This window comes from Salvelinus fontinalis, chromosome 23 (genome assembly GCF_029448725.1).
Source record: "Salvelinus fontinalis isolate EN_2023a chromosome 23, ASM2944872v1, whole genome shotgun sequence".
Classification (NCBI taxonomy): domain Eukaryota; kingdom Metazoa; phylum Chordata; class Actinopteri; order Salmoniformes; family Salmonidae; genus Salvelinus; species Salvelinus fontinalis.
Genome location: NC_074687.1, coordinates 48037621 through 48058011, shown reverse-complemented (window position 1 = coordinate 48058011; position 20391 = coordinate 48037621). Strand labels below are relative to the sequence as shown.

The window sequence follows — 20391 nt, the reverse complement described above, 5'->3', positions numbered from 1 at the left end:
GTTACTGTTAGCTAGCTAGCAAACATTATGTTAGCCGCTCATTTGAGTTAACCTGCACATAAAGTTCCTGTAGCTATCATTTTCAAAATATATTTACTTGCTTGAATAGGTTCTCCCACTGCCTCCGTTTTCTGGGTCCTTAGAGAAACTAAATAATTGGCAATCTTACAGACGTTTCCAGTGATAGCAAAACGCAGCCAGCCATGTGGACGATTGGATGACTTCCACCAGACTGATTGGTCATCCAACATGGCACCTGGTGTGGTTGCTAGGTGGTTTGTGACGCAACTGCAAACCCTCTATAGTAAGCTGTGTTATGAAAGGAGACGATCCTCATCACAGGGATACAACTGAGTCCATTATGAAATGGTGTGAGGCCAACTGAATGTACTGAAGACCAAGGAGCTAGTGGTAGGTTTAAGAAAAAATAAAGACGTTTTTAATCACATTTCAATTAATGGTGATGAGAATTGAACTGTTGACCCGTGTGTAATAGTAGACAACAAACGTAACTGGAAGGAGAACTCTCACAGTGTTTACAAAAAATACAAATCCAGACTACTTTTAAAGGAAGCTTAGATATTTTCATGTATGTTACAAAGGCTTTGCATGTTCTATAGCAGTGTCCTGGTGAGTGTAGTGATCTATGCTATTGTGTGCTGGAAAGGGAATTCAGCTCAGGAGGACTTAAACAAGCTTGACTAAATAATCAAGAAAGCCAGTGCTACAATTGGCTGCAGCCTGGAATCAATGCAGGTCATGTTCATAAAAGGCTGCAAGGAAGAGCACACATGGACAATGACACCCACCCACTCCACAGCGTTCTAGTGCAACACAGGAGCAGCTTCAGTAGCAGGTTCCTTACTGCCCAGAAGTTCCACAGAGAGGTTTAAGACGGTCATTTTTACCCACAGCCATGAGGCGTTTTAACGAGTGTAATTGATCAACGTTTTTTACGAGGTCTTCCTATTTAACAATGTATAACAACGTATTTGTTGTTGTTTATCATGTTGGTCATTGTTGCGTGCCCTGTTCCTGTAAGTCATTGATGATGTATGCTGTGATAAAACAATTTCCCAAATTAAGATTAATAAAGTAATACTCCACTCTCTACTCTACTCAAAACACACTATGCTTTATTACGGGCGATGGGTATGGGCAATCGCTGCATTCTGCATCCGAAAGTAGGCTGGCCCTCTGAAGTCTCGTCGATTCAGGTTTACATTTGACATTTTAGTCATTTAGAGGACGCTCTTATCCGGCGTGACTTACAATTAGTGGATTCATCTTAAGATAGCTAGGTGGCAAAACCACATGTCACAGTCATAGTAAGTACATTTTTCCTCAACAAAGTAGCTTTCAGCAAAGTCAGATTGGATGCATTGCACTCTTTTTGTTTATAAAGCCCTCCTGCATAAACTTCCACCTTACCATACTTCATTGTTAATTTATGGACGTTTGGAATACCACACCCGGTCTTCGGGGTGGCTAACTCGGGAGATCCCTGGTTTTCGTTTTTTTGCACCTTGCTTGTGGAATGATCTCCAAGGCTCTCTAAAGTTGGATGAATTGGTGCCTTTTAGGGCAGTTCAAAAGGCTGATTGAGGACCGTTTTACTGAAAAACGTGATTGTTTTCTATGATCGTGTTTTTTGTGTGTATTGCTGTGGATATTGATGTGGATATTGATGTGTATAGTGAGGTGTGTGGTGTATATTAATCAGTCAGTGCTGTTTAAGATTAGGGAGAACGATTGTTTTTTTTCCGGAGTTCCAAATTAAGCAGCAGCAGCTGAAAAGATGAGCTCCTACAAATATTGAAATGTAAATGTTTTTTTTAGAGTAAAGTACATGGAAAAAAATCAAAAGAAAACTGCAAACTGAATAGGAGACCAAACAAGCAGCAAACAAAGAAGAAAGGCTTTTGAAAAAGTAACAATTTTTTCATAAAATTATACCGTTTTCTTAGCTAGCTAAGTTGTTTACCTGATGCTAGGCAGTTGCTAGGGACATTCCTGGAAGAAGCTAGCTAGCTAACAAGGAGTGTCTAGTTGGCAGAAGAGAAGAAGGGACAAAGAAGGGACAAAGTGGGACAAAATAAGGACAGAAGAAAAGGGAAAGGGGGGAAAGGGGACATTAAGGTGAAGCAGTCCTCTAAAGACACAAAAGACAATAATACAAGAAACAACACTTCTATTGCCTCTCCCTCTACGATACGCACTTCCGGGTTGGAGCGAGTAGTTGCATTCCGCTTTGCTCCACAGGTAGTATTACATTTCATTTCATTACAGTACAACAGTTTGATTTGTTTGATCTTAGCTGGCTAAATAGCCGTCTTTGTATCCAAGATAATTGTGTAGTCTAGAGTAATTGTCGAGGTTACCTAGCCAGCTAGAGGTTACCTAGCCAGCTACACTTTCAAACAAAGTCAACAACGCAGCCACTGCTAGCTAGCCTATTTCACCAGCCAGCAGTACTATATCATTTTAGTCAATAAGATTTTTTGCAACGTAAGCTTAACTTTCTGAACATTCGAGACGTGTAGTCCACTTGTCATTCCAATCTCCTTTGCATTAGCGTAGCCTCTTCTGTAGCCTGTCAACTATGTGTCTGTCTATCCCTGTTCTCTCCTCTCTGCACAGACCATACAAACGCTTCACACCGCGTGGCCGCTGCTACTCTAACCTGGTGGTCCCAGCGCGCACGACCCACGTGGAGTTCCAGGTCTCAGGCAGCCTCTGGAACTGCCGATCTGCGGCCAACAAGGCAGAGTTCATCTCAGCCTATGCTTCCCTCCAGTCCCTCGACTTCTTGGCACTGACGGAAACATGGATTACCACTGATAACACTGCTACTCCTACTGCTCTCTCCTCGTCTGCCCACGTGTTCTCGCACACCCCGAGAGCTTCTGGTCAGCGGGGTGGTGGCACTGGGATCCTCATCTCTCCCAAGTGGACATTCTCTCTTTCTCCCCTGACCCATCTGTCTATCGCCTCCTTTGAATTCCATGCTGTCACAGTTACCAGCCCTTTCAAGCTTAACATCCTTATCATTTATCGCCCTCCAGGATCCCTTGGAGAGTTCATCAATGAGCTTGACGCCCTGATAAGTTCCTTTCCTGAGGATGGCTCACCTCTCACAGTTCTGGGTGACTTTAACCTCCCCACGTCTACCTTTGACTCATTCCTCTCTGCCTCCTTCTTTCCACTCCTCTCCTCTTTTGACCTCACCCTCTCACCTTCCCCCCCTACTCACAAGGCAGGCAATACGCTTGACCTCATCTTTACTAGATGCTGTTCTTCCACTAATCTCATTGCAACTCCCCTCCAAGTCTCCGACCACTACCTTGTATCCTTTTCCCTCTCGCTCTCATCCAACACTTCCCACACTGCCCCTACTCGGATGGTATCGCGCCGTCCCAACCTTCGCTCTCTCTCCCCCGCTACTCTCTCCTCTTCCATCCTATCATCTCTTCCCTCTGCTCAAACCTTCTCCAACCTATCTCCTGATTCTGCCTCCTCAAGCCTCCTCAACCCTCCTCTCCTCCCTTTCTGCATCCTTTGACTCTCTATGTCCCCTATCCTCCAGGCCGGCTCGGTCCTCCCCTCCTGCTCCGTGGCTCGACGACTCATTGCGAGCTCACAGAACAGGGCTCCGGGCAGCCGAGCGGAAATGGAGGAAAACTCGCCTCCCTGCGGACCTGGCATCCTTTCACTCCATCCTCTCTACATTCTCCTCTTCTGTCTCTGCTGCTGAAGCCAATTTCTACCACTCTAAATTCCAAGCATCTGCCTCTAACCCTAGGAAGCTCTTTGCCACCTTCTCCTCCCTCCTGAATCCTCCTCCCCCTCCTCCCCCCTCCTCCCTCTCTGCAGATGACTTCGTCAACCATTTTGAAAAGAAGGTCGACGACATCCGATCCTCGTTTGCTAAGTCAAACGACACCGCTGGTTCTGCTCACACTGCCCTACCCTGTGCTTTGACCTCTTTCTCGCCTCTCTCTCCAGATGAAATCTCGCGTCTTGTGACGGCCGGCCGCCCAACAACCTGCCCGCTTGACCCTATCCCCTCCTCTCTTCTCCAGACCATTTCCGGAGACCTTCTCCCTTACCTCACCTCGCTCATCAACTCATCCTTGACCGCTGGCTACGTCCCTTCCGTCTTCAAGAGAGCGAGAGTTGCACCCCTTCTGAAAAAACCTACACTCGATCCCTCCGATGTCAACAACTACAGACCAGTATCCCTTCTTTCTTTTCTCTCCAAAACTCTTGAACGTGCCGTCCTTGGCCAGCTCTCCTGCTATCTCTCTCAGAATGACCTTCTTGATCCAAATCAGTCAGGTTTCAAGACTAGTCATTCAACTGAGACTGCTCTTCTCTGTGTCACGGAGGCGCTCCGCACTGCTAAAGCTAACTCTCTCTCCTCTGCTCTCATCCTTCTAGACCTATCGGCTGCCTTTGATACTGTGAACCATCAGATCCTCCTCTCCACCCTCTCCGAGCTGGGCATCTCCGGCGCGGCCCACGCTTGGATTGCGTCCTACCTGACAGGTCGCTCCTACCAGGTGGCGTGGCGAGAATCTGTCTCCGCACCACGTGCTCTCACCACTGGTGTCCCCCAGGGCTCTGTTCTAGGCCCTCTCCTATTCTCGCTATACACCAAGTCACTTGGCTCTGTCATATCCTCACATGGTCTCTCCTATCATTGCTATGCAGACGACACACAATTAATCTTCTCCTTTCCCCCCTCTGATAACCAGGTGGTGAATCGCATCTCTGCATGTCTGGCAGACATATCAGTGTGAATGACGGATCACCACCTCAAGCTGAACCTCGGCAAGACGGAGCTGCTCTTCCTCCCGGGGAAGGACTGCCCGTTCCATGATCTCGCCATCACGGTTGACAACTCCATTGTGTCCTCCTCCCAGAGTGCTAAGAACCTTGGCGTGATCCTGGACAACACCTTATCGTTCTCAACTAACATCAAGGCGGTGACCCGTTCCTGTAGGTTCATGCTCTACAACATTCGCAGAGTACGACCCTGCCTCACGCAGGAAGCGGCGCAGGTCCTAATCCAGGCACTTGTCATCTCCCGTCTGGATTACTGCAACTCGCTGTTGGCTGGGCTCCCTGCCTGTGCCATTAAACCCCTACAACTCATCCAGAACGCCGCAGCCCGTCTGGTGTTCAACTTTCCCAAGTTCTCTCACGTCACCCCGCTCCTCCGCTCTCTCCACTGGCTTCCAGTTGAAGCTCGCATCCGCTACAAGACCATGGTGTTTGCCTACGGAGCTGTGAGGGGAACGGCACCTCCGTACCTTCAGGCTCTGATCAGGCCCTACACCCAAACAAGGGCACTGCGTTCATCCACCTCTGGCCTGCTCGCCTCCCTACCTCTGAGGAAGTACAGTTCCCGCTCAGCCCAGTCAAAACTGTTCGCTGCTCTGGCACCCCAATGGTGGAACAAACTCCCTTACGACGCCAGGTCAGCGGAGTCAATCACCACCTTCCGGAGACACCTGAAACCCCACCTCTTTAAGGAATACCTAGGATAGGATAAAGTAATCCTTCTAACCCCCCCCCCTTAAAAGAGTTAGATGCACTATTGTAAAGTGGTTGTTCCACTGGATATCATAAGGTGAATGCACCAATTTGTAAGTCGCTCTGGATAAGAGCGTCTGCTAAATGACTTAAATGTAAATGTAATGTTGTGAGCATGGCCTTATTTCTATTACAGCATATTGGATGACTGTCATTCATATTCCATTCACCTAGCTCAACGTAACATCGATAGGTTTAGGCTACGAGATGATACTCAAATTTTCCCTATACCCATCATGAGGTTGCTACAACCTAGCCTACAAGTTAAAGTTTATAACGTAGGTGTACAGGTCGAGAGACACATAGGAGTAATCAAGGTGACACATTCAATAATGTAATTATTAGTCTAAACAGTTCTGTTTTGCAACAAAAATTTGATTTCTATTTGACAAATTCAGGCAGGTCCTTCCCCGTTTCGTTTGCTTCCGTTTAAGAAATGTTTTGCAACAGAATCGGCAGAATGAATACACCCCTGATTAGCCGCACACACAGTTCACTTTCATAGCAGCCACATACAGCATCATCACTGTACTTGTTGGATAATTTATTCTCGCATCTACGCGCCTTTCTGCTCTCACTTTTTTTCCTTCGCTTGAGGACTTCAGTGCACAACACAATAGCTGTCTGTGACCAGGCACAAAAACCTCTCCTAGCCAAACCTTAATACCATAACCGCTAACAGCCTACATCGTTGTCACCATATTAACGTTATAGTCAACAAACTAGAAGTAATGCATTAGTAAACCCACAATCCATGTGTACAGTTACGCAGTACAGTGTACAGCAAGCTGTTTAACAGTTACACTGGTAGGCTTGTCTTGACTTGGAAGAGTTGCAGAGTCGGATAGCCTTAGCCAGCTAGCTAACATGAATAGCATTCTTCTCTGTTTTGAGTGAGGTTGTTGAGTAACGTTAGGCAAAATTTGCTGCATTAGCTAAGTAAGTGAAAGTTAAACTAAGAAGAAGAAAAACATGTGTTTTGTGTGTGTGTTTTAATCCGTTTTGGTGACGTAAATATATTTAGTATAGTTTTATTTTAAAAGGATAACTTTTTTTAGGGTTTCACTATTTAGAATTGTGTGTGTGAGTGTGTGCATGTGTGTGTGTCCATGTTTACGTGTGTGTATTTGTACTCGTACATATCTTAGTGTGTGTGTGTGTGTGTGTGTACTTACATGTGTGTCAGTGTTTGTGTTTGTGCAAATGTCTGTGTGTGTGTGTTTGTACTAACTGGTGTGTGTGTATGTGTGCAGGGCCTGCTGAAGGTTGCGATTGACAACGCGCGGGCCCAGGAGAAGCAGGTGCAGCTGGAGAAGACGGAGCTAAAGATGGAGCTGTTCAGGGAAAGAGAGCTCCGGGAGACCCTGGAGAAACAACTCGCTATCGAACAGAAGAACAGAGGTACTGACTGAGAGAGGGTGCGTGTGTGTGTGTGTCTGTGTGTGTGTTGTGTGTGTCTGGTTTGACAGAGGTATGCATGCTCCAAAGCTCATTAAAACACTTTAACACACACGTCTAAATAATGAAAGTGGTCAAACATACATGAGAAGACTGCTGTGTGTTTCTGTGCAACCACTTCCAATGAACCACTTAGTATTGTCCCCCACCACCGCGAGAGATCAGCTAATTATGGATACACATATTGAATTATCGACATGAATGATTCATCATCATTCTAAACAAAAGTGACACAAATAACACTTAAGTTAACACACTTGTTTTATTTAAAGCGCTACACAAGTTGAATAAAATACTCTATTATTTAATGAGCCAATTACATAAAAAAATAGTCTAAGTCCCTCTAGCAGTTTGCAGCTTTGAATTCAATATAGTTTGCTAAGAATTCAGGCAAAGTCTAATTTCCAGCACGAGCCAGACTAAGTGTTCTCAATCTCCCCTTGACATCAATTCATGATTTTGAGTGAACGTCCCATGTTAAAAATTTGGCTTAAATGTTACCTCAAACTCAGTTTCAACTCTGTTGTTTGCCACATGTTTCTGCCCTGTAGTTTTGTCAAGTTTCCCTTGTCTTTTACCACAATGGCCACTTGCCAAGTCTTTGTAAATATCAATTTATCCCGAATTGACATGCTTGGATAGAAAAGGGTTAAATAAAAGTACATTTGAAACATTTGTCCTTTTCTTTCTTTTCCACCGCAGCAATAATCCAGAAGCGCTTGAAGAAGGAGAAGAAGGCAAAGAGGAAACTTCAGGAGGCTCTGGAGTACGAGTCCAAGAGGAGGGAGCAGGCTGAGCAGTCCCTCAAACAGCCCTCGCCCTCAGAAGGCCTGCGCTCACTCAATGGTGAGTTGTGTTTTTAATGAAATGTTCATGTTACACACTACTTAAAAAATGTAGCAGTCTTTATTTAAAGTGCATTTCAAATCGCAACACACTTTACAGTGAAACAAAAAAGAACGGAGGAGATAAAATAAACAGACAGCAGCAATGAAGTAAAAATAGTGTCTGAAATAAAACAAACCAAAAAAAGTGAATGTATCCATATGCTTTTTTGCATGTACTTCACTGTTTGCAGCAAATACATTTGCCACTTGGGGATCAGCCTTAGCTAAAGACCAAAAAATGTATTTGCAGTTACATTCAATCCCGGTGTTGTGGTAACAACTCGCATAGTGTTATTGAGTTATTGTCTTTACATTTTGGAAGTAGGAGTAAGCTAAATCATGATGCAGCAGGGCATCTGACTGTTGAATCATCCAACGTGTTATTGTACCAGTTGTTTTTCACTTATAGCCAATTGAGTTTTTCAATGAAAACCTTTTAGTGTAGCTGCTTCGTTTGAAGGATGTTTAACAGCAGTTCCGGTATATCTCTCTGCTCTCCCAGACTCACTGACCCCAGAGACGGAGAGTGACCGCAGTGCTGGAAGAACAGATGCTGAGAGGACAATACAAGGTACATGAACCTGAGGAGAAGATAAATCTCTCTCTTGCTCACTCTCTCTCTCTCTCTCTCTCTCTCTCTGCCTTCCTGTTTCACTCTCTCTCTCTCTCTCTCTCTCTCTCTCTCTCTCTCACGTTCACCCTCTCTCGCCATTATCTCACTTTATCTCTCTATTTATCATTCTTCCTCTGTCTGTCCATCTGTTAGTCTGTCTGTACCCCCCCCCCTCCCCTCCCCCCTCGCACATTCTCTATTTGAACATTATTGTAACTAACAGCATGCCATCTGGGGCACAGCGCTGGGTCAAGATTGCATGGCCTTCAACAGACATAACAGTAGTATTTTATTACAGGGAGGGAAGTATGGAACTCACATGTGCCATGAACAGTTTGGATTGACTGTTTAGATTTTAACAAGCAGCGAGGTTTTTGCGTAACCCGGAGAAAAATAACAAGTCATAAGTGTTGTTAAAGGAGAGATATGGTTTTAGATTGTTAATGACGGCACCTTTTAATACTGGTAATGATACAAGATGCGCGTGTGTGTGTGTGTGTGTGTGTGTGTGTGTGTGTGTGTGTGTGTGTGTGTGTGTGTGTGTGTGTGTGTGCGTGTGCGTGTGCGTGTGCGTGTGCGTGTGCGTGTGTGTTCTTACCTTTATTGAAGTAGGGAGTCATGCTGACCCCACCCACATAATTTACACAATACATGAAAAGCAAATACAAAAAATACATCTATCAACGAGACTTCAAGGAGGGCCAGCCTACTTTCTGATACAAAATGTGTAATGAACCTATCACCCGTAGTAAAGCTCAATGTGCTATGATAAGTGTCCAATGCCTTCAATACAGTGGCAGCTAGATTTCATATAGACCAGTGGATCCCAAACGTTTTATAGTCCCGTACCCCTTCAAACATTCAACCTCCAGCTGCCTACCCCCCTCTAGCACCAGGATCAGCGCACTCTCAAATGTTGTTTTTTGCCTTCATTGTAAGCCTGCCACACACACACACACACTATACGATACATTTATTAAACATAAGAATTAGTGTGAGTTTTTGTCACAACCCGGCTCGTGAGACGTGACAAAGAGCTCCTATAGGTGCAGGGCACAAATAATAATACACTGCTCAAAAAAATAAAGGGAACACTTAAACAACACAATGTAACTCCAAGTCAATCACACTTCTGTGAAATCAAACTGTCCACTTAGGAAGCAACACTGATTGACAATAAATTCCACATGCTGTTGTGCAAACGGAATAGACAAAGGGTGGAAATTATAGGCAATTAGCAAGAGACCCCCAATAAAGGAGTGATTCTGCAGGTGGTGACCACAGACCACTTCTCAGTTCCTATGCTTCCTGGCTGATGTTTTGGTCACTTTTGAATGCTGGCGGTGCTCTCACTCTAGTGGTAGCATGAGACGAAGTCTACAACCCACACAAGTGGCTCAGGTATTGCAGCTCATTCAGGATGGCACATCAATGCGAGCTGTGGCAAGTTTTGCTGTGTCTGTCAGCGTAGTGTCCAGAGCATGGAGGCGCTACCAGGAGAAAGGCCAGTACATCAGGAGACGTGGAGGAGGCCGTAGGAGGGCAACAACGATGCATCGTGAAACAGTGTTGTTTGATGAAGGCATTGTCTGTAAAGTTTTTGGGCCTTTTCCCCCAGCATTGTCCCAGCCATATCTGCGGCAGCAGGAAGAATTAAGTCCTCCACAATAGTATGGGGCTTGCCTGTCCTAGCCACTCGGTAGCTCACCATATAAGATGCTTCTAACCACTTCTTATTAATGGAACCTTTTGCTTTTATTCATGTCTTACTACTCAAAAGTCGTCTTTTTTCTCGCTCTAAAAACTTCTGTGGCTTATTTTTCAAATTGTCATGTTTCGTTTCTAAATTACTACGCAAGAGTGAAGGTTTACCGTGAGAGAGTAACGGTTATTGTGATTGGATGTTAATTATTTGATTAGGCTACCTGTATTTGACATTGTGTTGTTATTTCGCTGAACACTAGATGGTTGAATTTTTTTTTAAGGCAGTGAAACGAGGCTACTCACCCAAATGTATAGCCTCGTTGGAAAATATACATTTACTGTTAGAAAATGTGAAGAATTTTTTTAATAAAAAATCTATATACACTACCATTCAAAAAATCAGCACAACAGTTTTCAGCTGTGCTAACAAAATTTACAAAGGGTTTTCTGATGATCAATTAGCCTTTTAAACTTGGATTAGCTAACACAACATGCCATTGGAACACCGGAGTGATGGTTGCTGATAATGAGCCTCTGTACGCCTATGTAGATATTTCATAAAAAATCTGTCGTTTCCAGCTACAATAGTCATTTACAACGTTAACAATGTCTACACGGTATTTCTGATCAATTTTATGTTATTTTAATGGACAAAAAAATTATTTTCTTTTAAAAACAAGGACATTTCTAAGTGACCCCAAACTTTTGAACGGTAGTGTGTATGTATATATATATAAATATATATATACACATTTGTTTTTTTAAATGTGTATCACATTTTTATTTAACATACCCTGACGGCATTGCACTTACCCCTGGGGGTACCCTTCCCCAGTTTGGGACTACCTGATATAGATGATATAGCCATAGTCAATTAGCGGAATGGTTTTTTTTGCTGATTAACCTCTCTAGGGTACGTGAGACGGTAGCATCCCACCTCGTCAGCAGCCAGTGAAACTGCAGGGCGCCAAATTCAAAACAACAGAAATCCCATAATTAAAATTCCTCAAACATACATGTATTTTACACCATTTTAAAGATACACTTGTTGTAAATCCAGCTACAGTGTCGGATTTCAAAAATGCTTTACGACGAAAGCAAACCAAACGATTATGTTAGGTGAGTGCCTATTCACAGAATAGCACAGCCATTTTTCCAGCCAAAGAGAGGATTCACAAAAAGCAGAAATATAGATAAAATTAATCACCTCCTTTGATGAACTTCATCAGATGACACTCAAAGGACATGTAGTTTTGTTCGGTAAAGTTCATATTTATATCCAAAAATCTGAGTTTACATTTGCGCATTACGTTCAGAAGTACAAAAAGATCCTTTGATTTTGCAGAGAGCCACATCAATTTACAGGAATACACATAATAAACATTGCTAAAAGATACAACTGTTATGCATGGAATTTTAGATGCACTTCTCCTTAATGCAACCGCTGTGTCAGATTTCAAAAAACTTTACGGAAAAAGCAAACCATGCAATAATCTGAGTCGGCGCTCAGAGCCCAATCAAGACACAAATATATCCGCCATATTTTGCAGTCAACAGAAGTCAGAAATAACATTATAAACATTCACTTACCTTTGATGATCTTCATCAGAATGCACTCCCAGGAATCCCATTTCCACAATAAATGTTTGTTTTGTTCGATAATGTCCATCATTTATGTCCAAATTCCTCCTTGTTGTTCTAGCGTTCAGTACACTTTCCAAACTCACGACGCGCGTTCAAGTCCAGCGGAAAGTACAGACGAAAAGTTTAAAAAGTTATATTACAGACCGTAAAAACATGACAAACTAATTATTGAATCAATCTTTAGAATGTTTTTAACATAATTCTATAATAATGTTCCAACCGGAGAATTCCTTTGTCTTCAGAAAAGCAAATGGAACAGGAGCTACCTCTCATGTGAACGTGCATGGTCAGCGCATGGTCAGCACGTGGCTGCTGGCAGACCTCTGACTCATTCCCCTCTCATTCGGCCCCACTTCACAGTAGAAGCATCAGACAAGGTTCTAAAGACTGCTGACATCTAGTGGAAGCCTTAGAAAGTATGGCAACATTACCATATTACCATATGGCAACATTACCAATATCCCACTGTATCTTCAATAGGAGCTGAGTGGAAAATCGACCAACCTCAGATTTCCCACTTCCTGGTTGTATTTTTTCTCAGGTTTTTGCCTGCCATATGACTTCTGTTATACTCACAAACATCATTCAAACAGTTTTAGAAACTTCAGAGTGTTTTCTATCCAAATCGACTAATGATATGCATATTCTAGCTTTTATGGCTTTGTAGCAGGCCGTTTACTCTGGGCATGCTTTTCATCCGGACGTGAAAATACTGCCCCCTTACCCCAAAGAAGTTAACGAAAGCCAGGACCTGTTCCTATAGAAGAAGCCTATTTTAATTCTTAATTTCTTAACTAACAGTATTAATTTTATGAACAGGCTTCTCTGCCTGGATCTGAATGAATGTTACAGTAAACTAGGTTTAAAGTGCAATTAGAGGATATATAATACTACATTGAAACTATCAGCACGCATAAGTCAATTTCAGTGACTGGTAGGTATGCGTGTCTTTGTACATGCACCCATGTGGGTACTGTACGTGGATAGTGTATATGACTTGTTTGTTTACCTCTTCAGATCCACTTTATTTGATGTATAAGCCCTGTAACAATATGTGCATTTGAATGGCTTGTTTGTTTGCCTTGCGGAGTCTCACGGAGGACGGCGGGGGTGGTGATAACTTCTGAAGACTATCCAACGTCTGGGGCTGCATCCCACATGGCACTGTATTTTGACCATGGCGCATTGGGGCCCTCGTCAAAAGTAGTGCACTACGTAGGGAATAGGGTACCTTTTGGGATGCAGCCCCCAGACGGTAGAGAGTCTTCAGAAATGATCACCGCCCTCTCCTCCCTCCACGAGAGAAAGTCTGTCCACCCAGGAACACGACACCTCTCTCTTCTTCATTAGTATCGCGACGTCTTCCTCTAATCATCCCCAACAGCGTCCCCCCCCCCCCCCCCCCCCCCTCCTTTCCTACTCATCCCTATCATCGCCGCTTTATCACTGAGAGAAGCCTCAATTTCCCCCTGGAAAATACAAACGATTACACAGTAAAACGCTATGAAATTTGAAAAGATATTAATAGTTTTGTACCATAAGGAGGGAGGATTCCTTCATAAATTAAATATCATTCAGTCAGTGGAGAGATGTGAAAAGGGTTTCTGTCCAATAAAGGTAAACCATATGTCAACATTTCACAAAAAAACATTTACTTCTGGATAGAGAACAGTTATAGTCCCCCATTTCGTACTAAATGACTATATCACGTATCCTTAATTTGAAATTGGAACATTTTTGATTTACATTAAACGGCACTTTATGGTTTAATTGTTATACTGTATGATCTGGAGGCTTAACCTTTCTCACGTCCTTTTTATATGGCATTACCATTTTAATTGACTGTGATCAGAAACAGAGCTTACTCATTGCAATGTAGCAGCCATTACCATGGTACATTGTCATAGACACTAAAGATACATATTTTCTCTCCTGTTCAGATACAATTTGAACCTATAGCAGATGCCTTTCCCACAGTTGAATAATATATAATACTATGATAATGATAATATGATAACATATCATATGCCATGGTGTAGCTATGAAGTGTGTCATGTCTAGGGCTCATAATGTCAGTGGTAATGGCCTTGAAGAATAGAATCAAGAGGAGGTGGAGTTAACGCGGAACAATGTGTGCTTTTGTTCAGCTGGATCGCTATTTGTCTGCCACCCATGTCTACTTTGCTCTCCTCTGCTCCCAGCCTAGTATACAGTAATTACCCTCAAAGGCAAAACAATTATGTTGATAAATTACACAAGCAAAGAAGACGCGGATAAAACACCCAACCCTATCACACGGATGAAAGCCAAGAGAAATGTATGTTGTGTTTTCAACTCACAACTCAGGCTAGGGTGAGAAAAGAGAGACCAAAAATTACAAGAGCACCATTTTAGAGAACTAATTATTTATATTTGTCTTTTGTCACAGTTCTCTAGTTCTGAGATATTAACACAATCTGTGTTCATTAATTGCTTTTGCAGTGTTTTTTTAATCGGTTCCAAGAGGGAGCTCTGGCTTTTGTAGCAGCTAGCAGGCAGCCATGCTACTGGGACTGAAGCTCTCTAATGGCTCTAACGCCATGGTGATGGAGTGCACGTAAATATCTTCCCCAGTATCTCCTCTCTGGTTCCCGCCTGCTTGCCCTTCGATGTGTTCGGCAAGTTTACATGAACCTGCGCCGAGACATAAAGTTATTTGTTGCGAGATTAAACATCCAAACCGTTAAAGTGAAATTCTAATTAAATGAATGAATGTCAGTGAAGCAAAAAATACCGTAATTAATGGATCCCTTAATTGTCTTCATAAAATATTTGCATGGGCATATTTTGCATAATTTACATGTATTCATTAATTTTTCAAAGGAATTTTATGCTGAGAGAAGAAGAAAAAATATCTGTTTTATTTGTCATCTAATAAAATATTTATCCTCTTTAATGAACTTTTCATCTTGATTTGAATACAAAAATGGCTAAAGTAAAAAACTAAATATGAGGCTTTCTTTCCTAAAACAACGTGTCAAGATGTCACAGATTTTTCTCACTCAAAAATGTAAATCAGTATGTTTCAACATTTGAAGTAATATTGCAAACTGGAGGCAGTGGCAGTTAATTAAAACAGAACGAACATGGAAGAAGTTCCACCAATTTATTTGCCCAAATTAAAAATGGTGTCTCAACAATTTCAGAGAGATCCTTGTGTCAAAATGTATTTCTTAATCCTTTCCTGGACATTCAAATGTTGAGCATTGTGATGAGTTGAACACTACAATACCTGATATGTTACTTCACAACTTATCAAAAGTGATCATCAGCCACACTTTCGCCTTCCCTTACCATATTGACTATCATCCCTATGAACATCTGTGAAGGTAAAGCCGATCAGACAGACAGGCAGGCAGGCAGACGTACAGACATTCACAAAGACATGGCATCTCATCTCGCCTGACTTTGGCTGTGGCGGTGGTGGCACCGCCATGGAGGTGAATGACTTCATCCCCATCCACCCCTTCCTCTATCCCTGTTATTTTTAGCCCTTTGCATTCACACTGTAGTTACTTTTACACATAACTCTGCAATATTGCTTGAATAGAGGCAGCCAGAGTGCAATGCCTCAGAGACCCACGGCAGGGCCGGATAATTAGCCCCTGTGTTTGTCTCCCCCTCCCACATTCCCACAACAAGCCTTTGCTATTTTTCCATCCAGCTTTTGATAAACATACAGCACACTGATGCATTGACGACAGAAGCCGGGGTGGTTAGGTACATGCTGCAGTGATGGTTGCTGTCCTACCATAGGCGAGAACGTGTACTAATCAAAAATGCGAATGGCGGAAGGTTGTCATTGTGTTGTATTGTAATTTTTGGGGATAGAAACAGATGCTTTTCTGATACATATATGGCTTAGAATATTGCCAGTGGGCCACGGGCCTTAAGAGGCAAATGTTAAATGGTTTAATAGTGAGATTACGGAAGATCAATAAATGTGAATGAAGTGTTTGTGATAGTAACCAGCTATGGGCACAGTATGTCACGAGCATTCTGTAAATCTCTTGAAAGTCGCTAACCAACGTACCGTTTCCACCCCGATGTCTCTCTATGTCTCGGGTCTGACATTGTGTCAAGCAGCAACACATCGCTCTCCTCAAGCTGTCGCCACTTAGTCTTTTGGTGTGCTTTTCCCTATTAAATTGAATTATTTATGTCCACTGCAAGAGAGAGGAAAGGGCTGCTTAAAGCACAGTAATACCGGGGTAATAAAACGTCATGCTCCTGAGCTGCGCTTAACAGATGCTTTTACCAGCCCTGCATCGGAGGCAGCGCTGCTCGTTTGTGCATACCACTAAGATATGAGTGTTCTTTGAAAATGGACAAAGCTCGTTAGGTTGAAGGTGTCTGGAGACAGCATTGGAGAAGAATGACTCTGCCTTTTTCAATAAACACTCCTTCTGTACAGGAAGTGTCATTTGTAAAGCGCTTTACATCATAAGTGCAATATTATGTTCAAACAAGCATGTCAGTTGAGATGTCTTAAACACATGTGACGTGCAATTGTGCAAGCAGGCAGTGTTGAATATCGCGGTTCCTCATACAATTTGCCTTTGTCGATGATTAAATATGTAGATGGTTGTATTGGCCTGGTTTTACTTCCCTATTTTAATTCATGAGGCAGAGAAACACTGGCATAAGGAGTCTCTTCAACTGCTACTGCTCGATTCCGCAGCTTGTTCCAACAGATCATGCAAATCATTTAAGCTATAATTATAGACTTGATGTTGGAGGACAAACAATATTCATATCTGTTGTTAAATCTACAATTGTGAGTGGTGATATGCTCGAGTAACTTAAATTGTCCAGAAAATAGGGACATTGGAAGAGTATTGGATAAGAGTATGTTAGCAGTTGATGTTATTCTTCAATAACACAGACCCCAAAGCAAATCAGGGGGAGAAAAATAGGTTTATTCAAAAATACTAAATAATTTTTGCTATGCTGGGAAGTAGATGGTCGATGTTCATTCTTCCCTGTCCTCAATGATTCTCCACAGAACAAAGTGACAGGATGTAATTTTATAACCAACAACCCTAGCCTGTTGTTGACCAATTAGAGTTTCTTGCAGTAAAATTTGGCCAATGGCCAAATAACAAGTATTCTGTTTCAGGCTCAATGTATAAACAATTCAGACCAATGAGATCTTGCCACATGTAGCTATGCGTCCAGGACTGAAACCCCTACACAGAATCTAACCAGATGTTGAACTGAAAAACGACTATTTCCATTGATCGTTAATTCTCTATTGACCTCTAGTCCTCTGCGTTGTGTATTATCTTAAAATATTCTTACAAGTTGGAATGTGCGTTGGAAGATTTCAGATCGTATTTTCTGATGTTTTTCCAGATTTTGTCAAATCATAATACACCTCTTCAAACAATTAATGTATCATTATTATTAAGTTAGTAGTCTCTTCAGACAGACAGGTTGCCTCCCATAATGTACCAGTGCTCCAGCTTAAACGTCTGTAGAAGTTCCCAGCATCAGCTGGGACAGATTCGAAAATGGAATGTGGAACATCACTTCCGTTCCCACAGAAATGTTTTGGGTTACGCTTTCGAAATGTCCAAGAGAATCTGACATCCTTCCCAGTCCTAGTACTCTTGCGCCTAGGTCTTTGTTTCAGAAACTATGGAGTTCGCTTATTGTGAGGAAACCTATCACAAGCTGGCAACCAGTGTGTGTTTTTGTGGACTCTAAGGATAGAGCGAAACACCATATTTCCAAGTTGAGTCAGCATGGCCGGTACGCTATTGCTAATCCTTGTCTCCTTTGTATTTTTTTTTTTTCAGATGGAAGACTGTTCTTGAAAACCGCGGTGATGTACTGATAAGAAGATGACGAGGAGAGCTGAAGGGGGAAACAATCCCATGAAGATACTCAAGAGCCCTTATCCAGGCAGATTTAGTAGCAGAAAACAAGTTTCGCTATGTTTACTGTAGCAGTTCAATGGAAGTGTGTTTGGCCAAGCGCCGGAGAAGGGTTGTGTCTGAATGTAGAATTAGAACACTTTTTCTTACAGATATCAACATAATATAGTAGCTGAAGCAGGTTTGGATGCATTGAGGTGGGTTTGTTTTCTAAGTATAAACACATTTTTAGCACAGTCAAAAATTACCAAGGGGTACACTGTTGGTAATGTCAGATAAATTCACAGCACTGACGATTTTTTATACTGTATTTCAACCAGCGAGAAAGCTTTGAACATGGTCAGACCCAGAGTTTTTTTTTTTGTATTTCAAGTTGAATTCCAAAATATAAAGCTTGGAAAGAACCTGTGACAAAATATATAATTTATCCGTATGTTGATCAAAAGAGACGACTGAGATTTGATTTGAATGTTTTCTAAATTATAAGAAAATGCAATCAAGTATCCTTTTTACTATTGTTGTATATACCAGAACTGACGATAATGATAGGATAGCTCACTCTATCAATATGGTATATGTATAAAGTTAAGAGGTGGTATTGGGTATGCAGTAGATCTATTAGGAAGACAATACCGACATTTATATGAATTTATAGTTTGTTTTTTGTTTTGTTCCTGAGCCACCATTCTTTCAAATACCTGCCATTTTGGTGAGAAAGCATGCAGGCATGTACATGTTTGTCCTGGAATTATGATATTTAAATCCTATATTGTGCTGAACAAATACGTAGGGTTGATTCACTTAAGCCCGACTGTTTTCGAAAATGTACACCTCAAACATTTTGCCTTCCAATAACTTTTGCTGTCAATAGTAACCCTTTGCAACAGGTAATACTGTTTTTTATATGGACACTTTTTAAACGATAGTTTCCCAGACACCTTTGTTCCTAATGTGTGGCTATTAACTTGTTACATGGACTGTTGGTAATCACATATTATCACTTGGTAACGAATCTCCTTTTTCAAGACAATTTATTCAGAAGTCACATACAGATATAGGATCTTAATTTGACCAGTTTCCCACAGCAGGAAAATAATACTGCAGATAAAGGAAATGTGAGTTATTATGTTGATTATAATGAATTGACATTTTTGTATGGGGTTGATACATTTTTGGTTTGTGCAAATCAAGTCCAACATTTTAAAGTTTTAAACTATTTCATGCCGTGCAGGACATTTAGTGCAACAACAGGGCGATCAAATTAAGATCCTACATGTGTACAGACAATGGACCAGATAGAATGACTATCGGAAACAATTAACCGACCCTCTCCGTTGTAGAATATTGGTTTGCTAACTCAAGCAAAGTTCCCTCACAAAATCAGTGATGTACAGTATGTTAATGCAATCATGATGCAGCAAAAAGAAGACATTTTACTTTACGGAGAGATGTGCTTCAGTTGTATTCAAGCTGAAGGTTGCATAGTTTTGCACATCAGGTGAGTCAACTCTTATGCAGTATGTAAAAGTTCATTCCCGAGACAGGAGCTGATTTCTGTCATGTACTGTAACAGGAACATGTTTGAAAAAATGTAAGGAAAAGAGTGTCTGTCCCCATGTTCACACTTTATTTTACTTTGAAAGTTTGTTGCGATGTTTATTGTTGACCTGTCGCTAGTAACTTACATATAGCTACGCATAGCACACTTCATTGTACTTCAACTTTAAATAAACGTCAAATGTTGACGATAACCAATGTGAGTTAATTTAAATAATTTTGTTGCCCAAAGACTGGGCCTGATTCATTTGAACCTGCACAGTAGATACCACACCATTTTTACTTGTCATTTGTACGAAACCAAAATGCAGGCAGAACCTGCACCAAGACAGAAGAAGTAGATTTGTTGATAGCGTCACAATATTTCTCTGCATGGACTATTAATATTGTAGTGACCTTAACCCAACACCTAGCGAACCTCTTGGCATAATGGTTAAGGTGTTGTATTGTCAGTCGCTGAACCCGGGTTCAAGATCCAGTCGGGACTACCGTCCACCTACATTTTCTACATTGGTGTCACAAGTGAAATGGCGCCCGTGAGGCCATTGTAGAGGTGTGTACCCATGAGGGACATGGTGTAGAGAAGTGTGGGGACACTCTCCCAAAGGAAGGTCGTAATGTAGCAACCTTAACCCAACACCTAGAAACCTCACACAGGTTCGGACCTCTCGGCGCAACGGTTAAGGTGTCGGCTTGACAATCGCTGGAACCGGGTTCGACTAGATACAAAATTATATACATTTGCAGAATTATGGGAAATTTCTCTACTTTTAAGCATATTTCACCAAACAATTTAATATACAACAAATCAAATATAATCCCTGATCAAAACCAAAATAGAAAATATGCAAAGTGTGCCGTATCATCACAATCCAATTCCATGTATTCAATTAAAAGGCTAGTCTGCTCATAGGTTTGTATAGACTTTTCATCGGCAAGCAGTAACATAATTTCCAATAGGAATAAGGAAAGGTGAATACAGTGGAGGAAAGCAAATGATATGAACATATAG

At 41.9% G+C, this 20391-nt stretch overlaps 1 protein-coding gene across 4 annotated transcripts in view; it reads left to right on the top strand.

Annotated features, from left to right (window-relative positions):
• The window catches only part of LOC129821422 (dachshund homolog 1-like), a 269434-nt gene extending 249861 nt beyond the window's left edge, over window positions 1-19573 (top strand). For all 4 annotated transcript variants that reach the window (XM_055879060.1, XM_055879059.1, XM_055879062.1 and 1 more), the window contains 4 exons: window positions 6852-6999; window positions 7759-7902; window positions 8446-8514; window positions 17745-19573. In XM_055879060.1, the coding sequence (XP_055735035.1) occupies window positions 6852-6999; window positions 7759-7902; window positions 8446-8514; window positions 17745-17782 (399 nt within the window). In that variant the 3' untranslated portion in view covers window positions 17783-19573. The remainder of the gene's footprint in view (window positions 1-6851; window positions 7000-7758; window positions 7903-8445; window positions 8515-17744) is intronic.
• The last annotated feature ends 818 nt before the right edge of the window (window positions 19574-20391 follow it).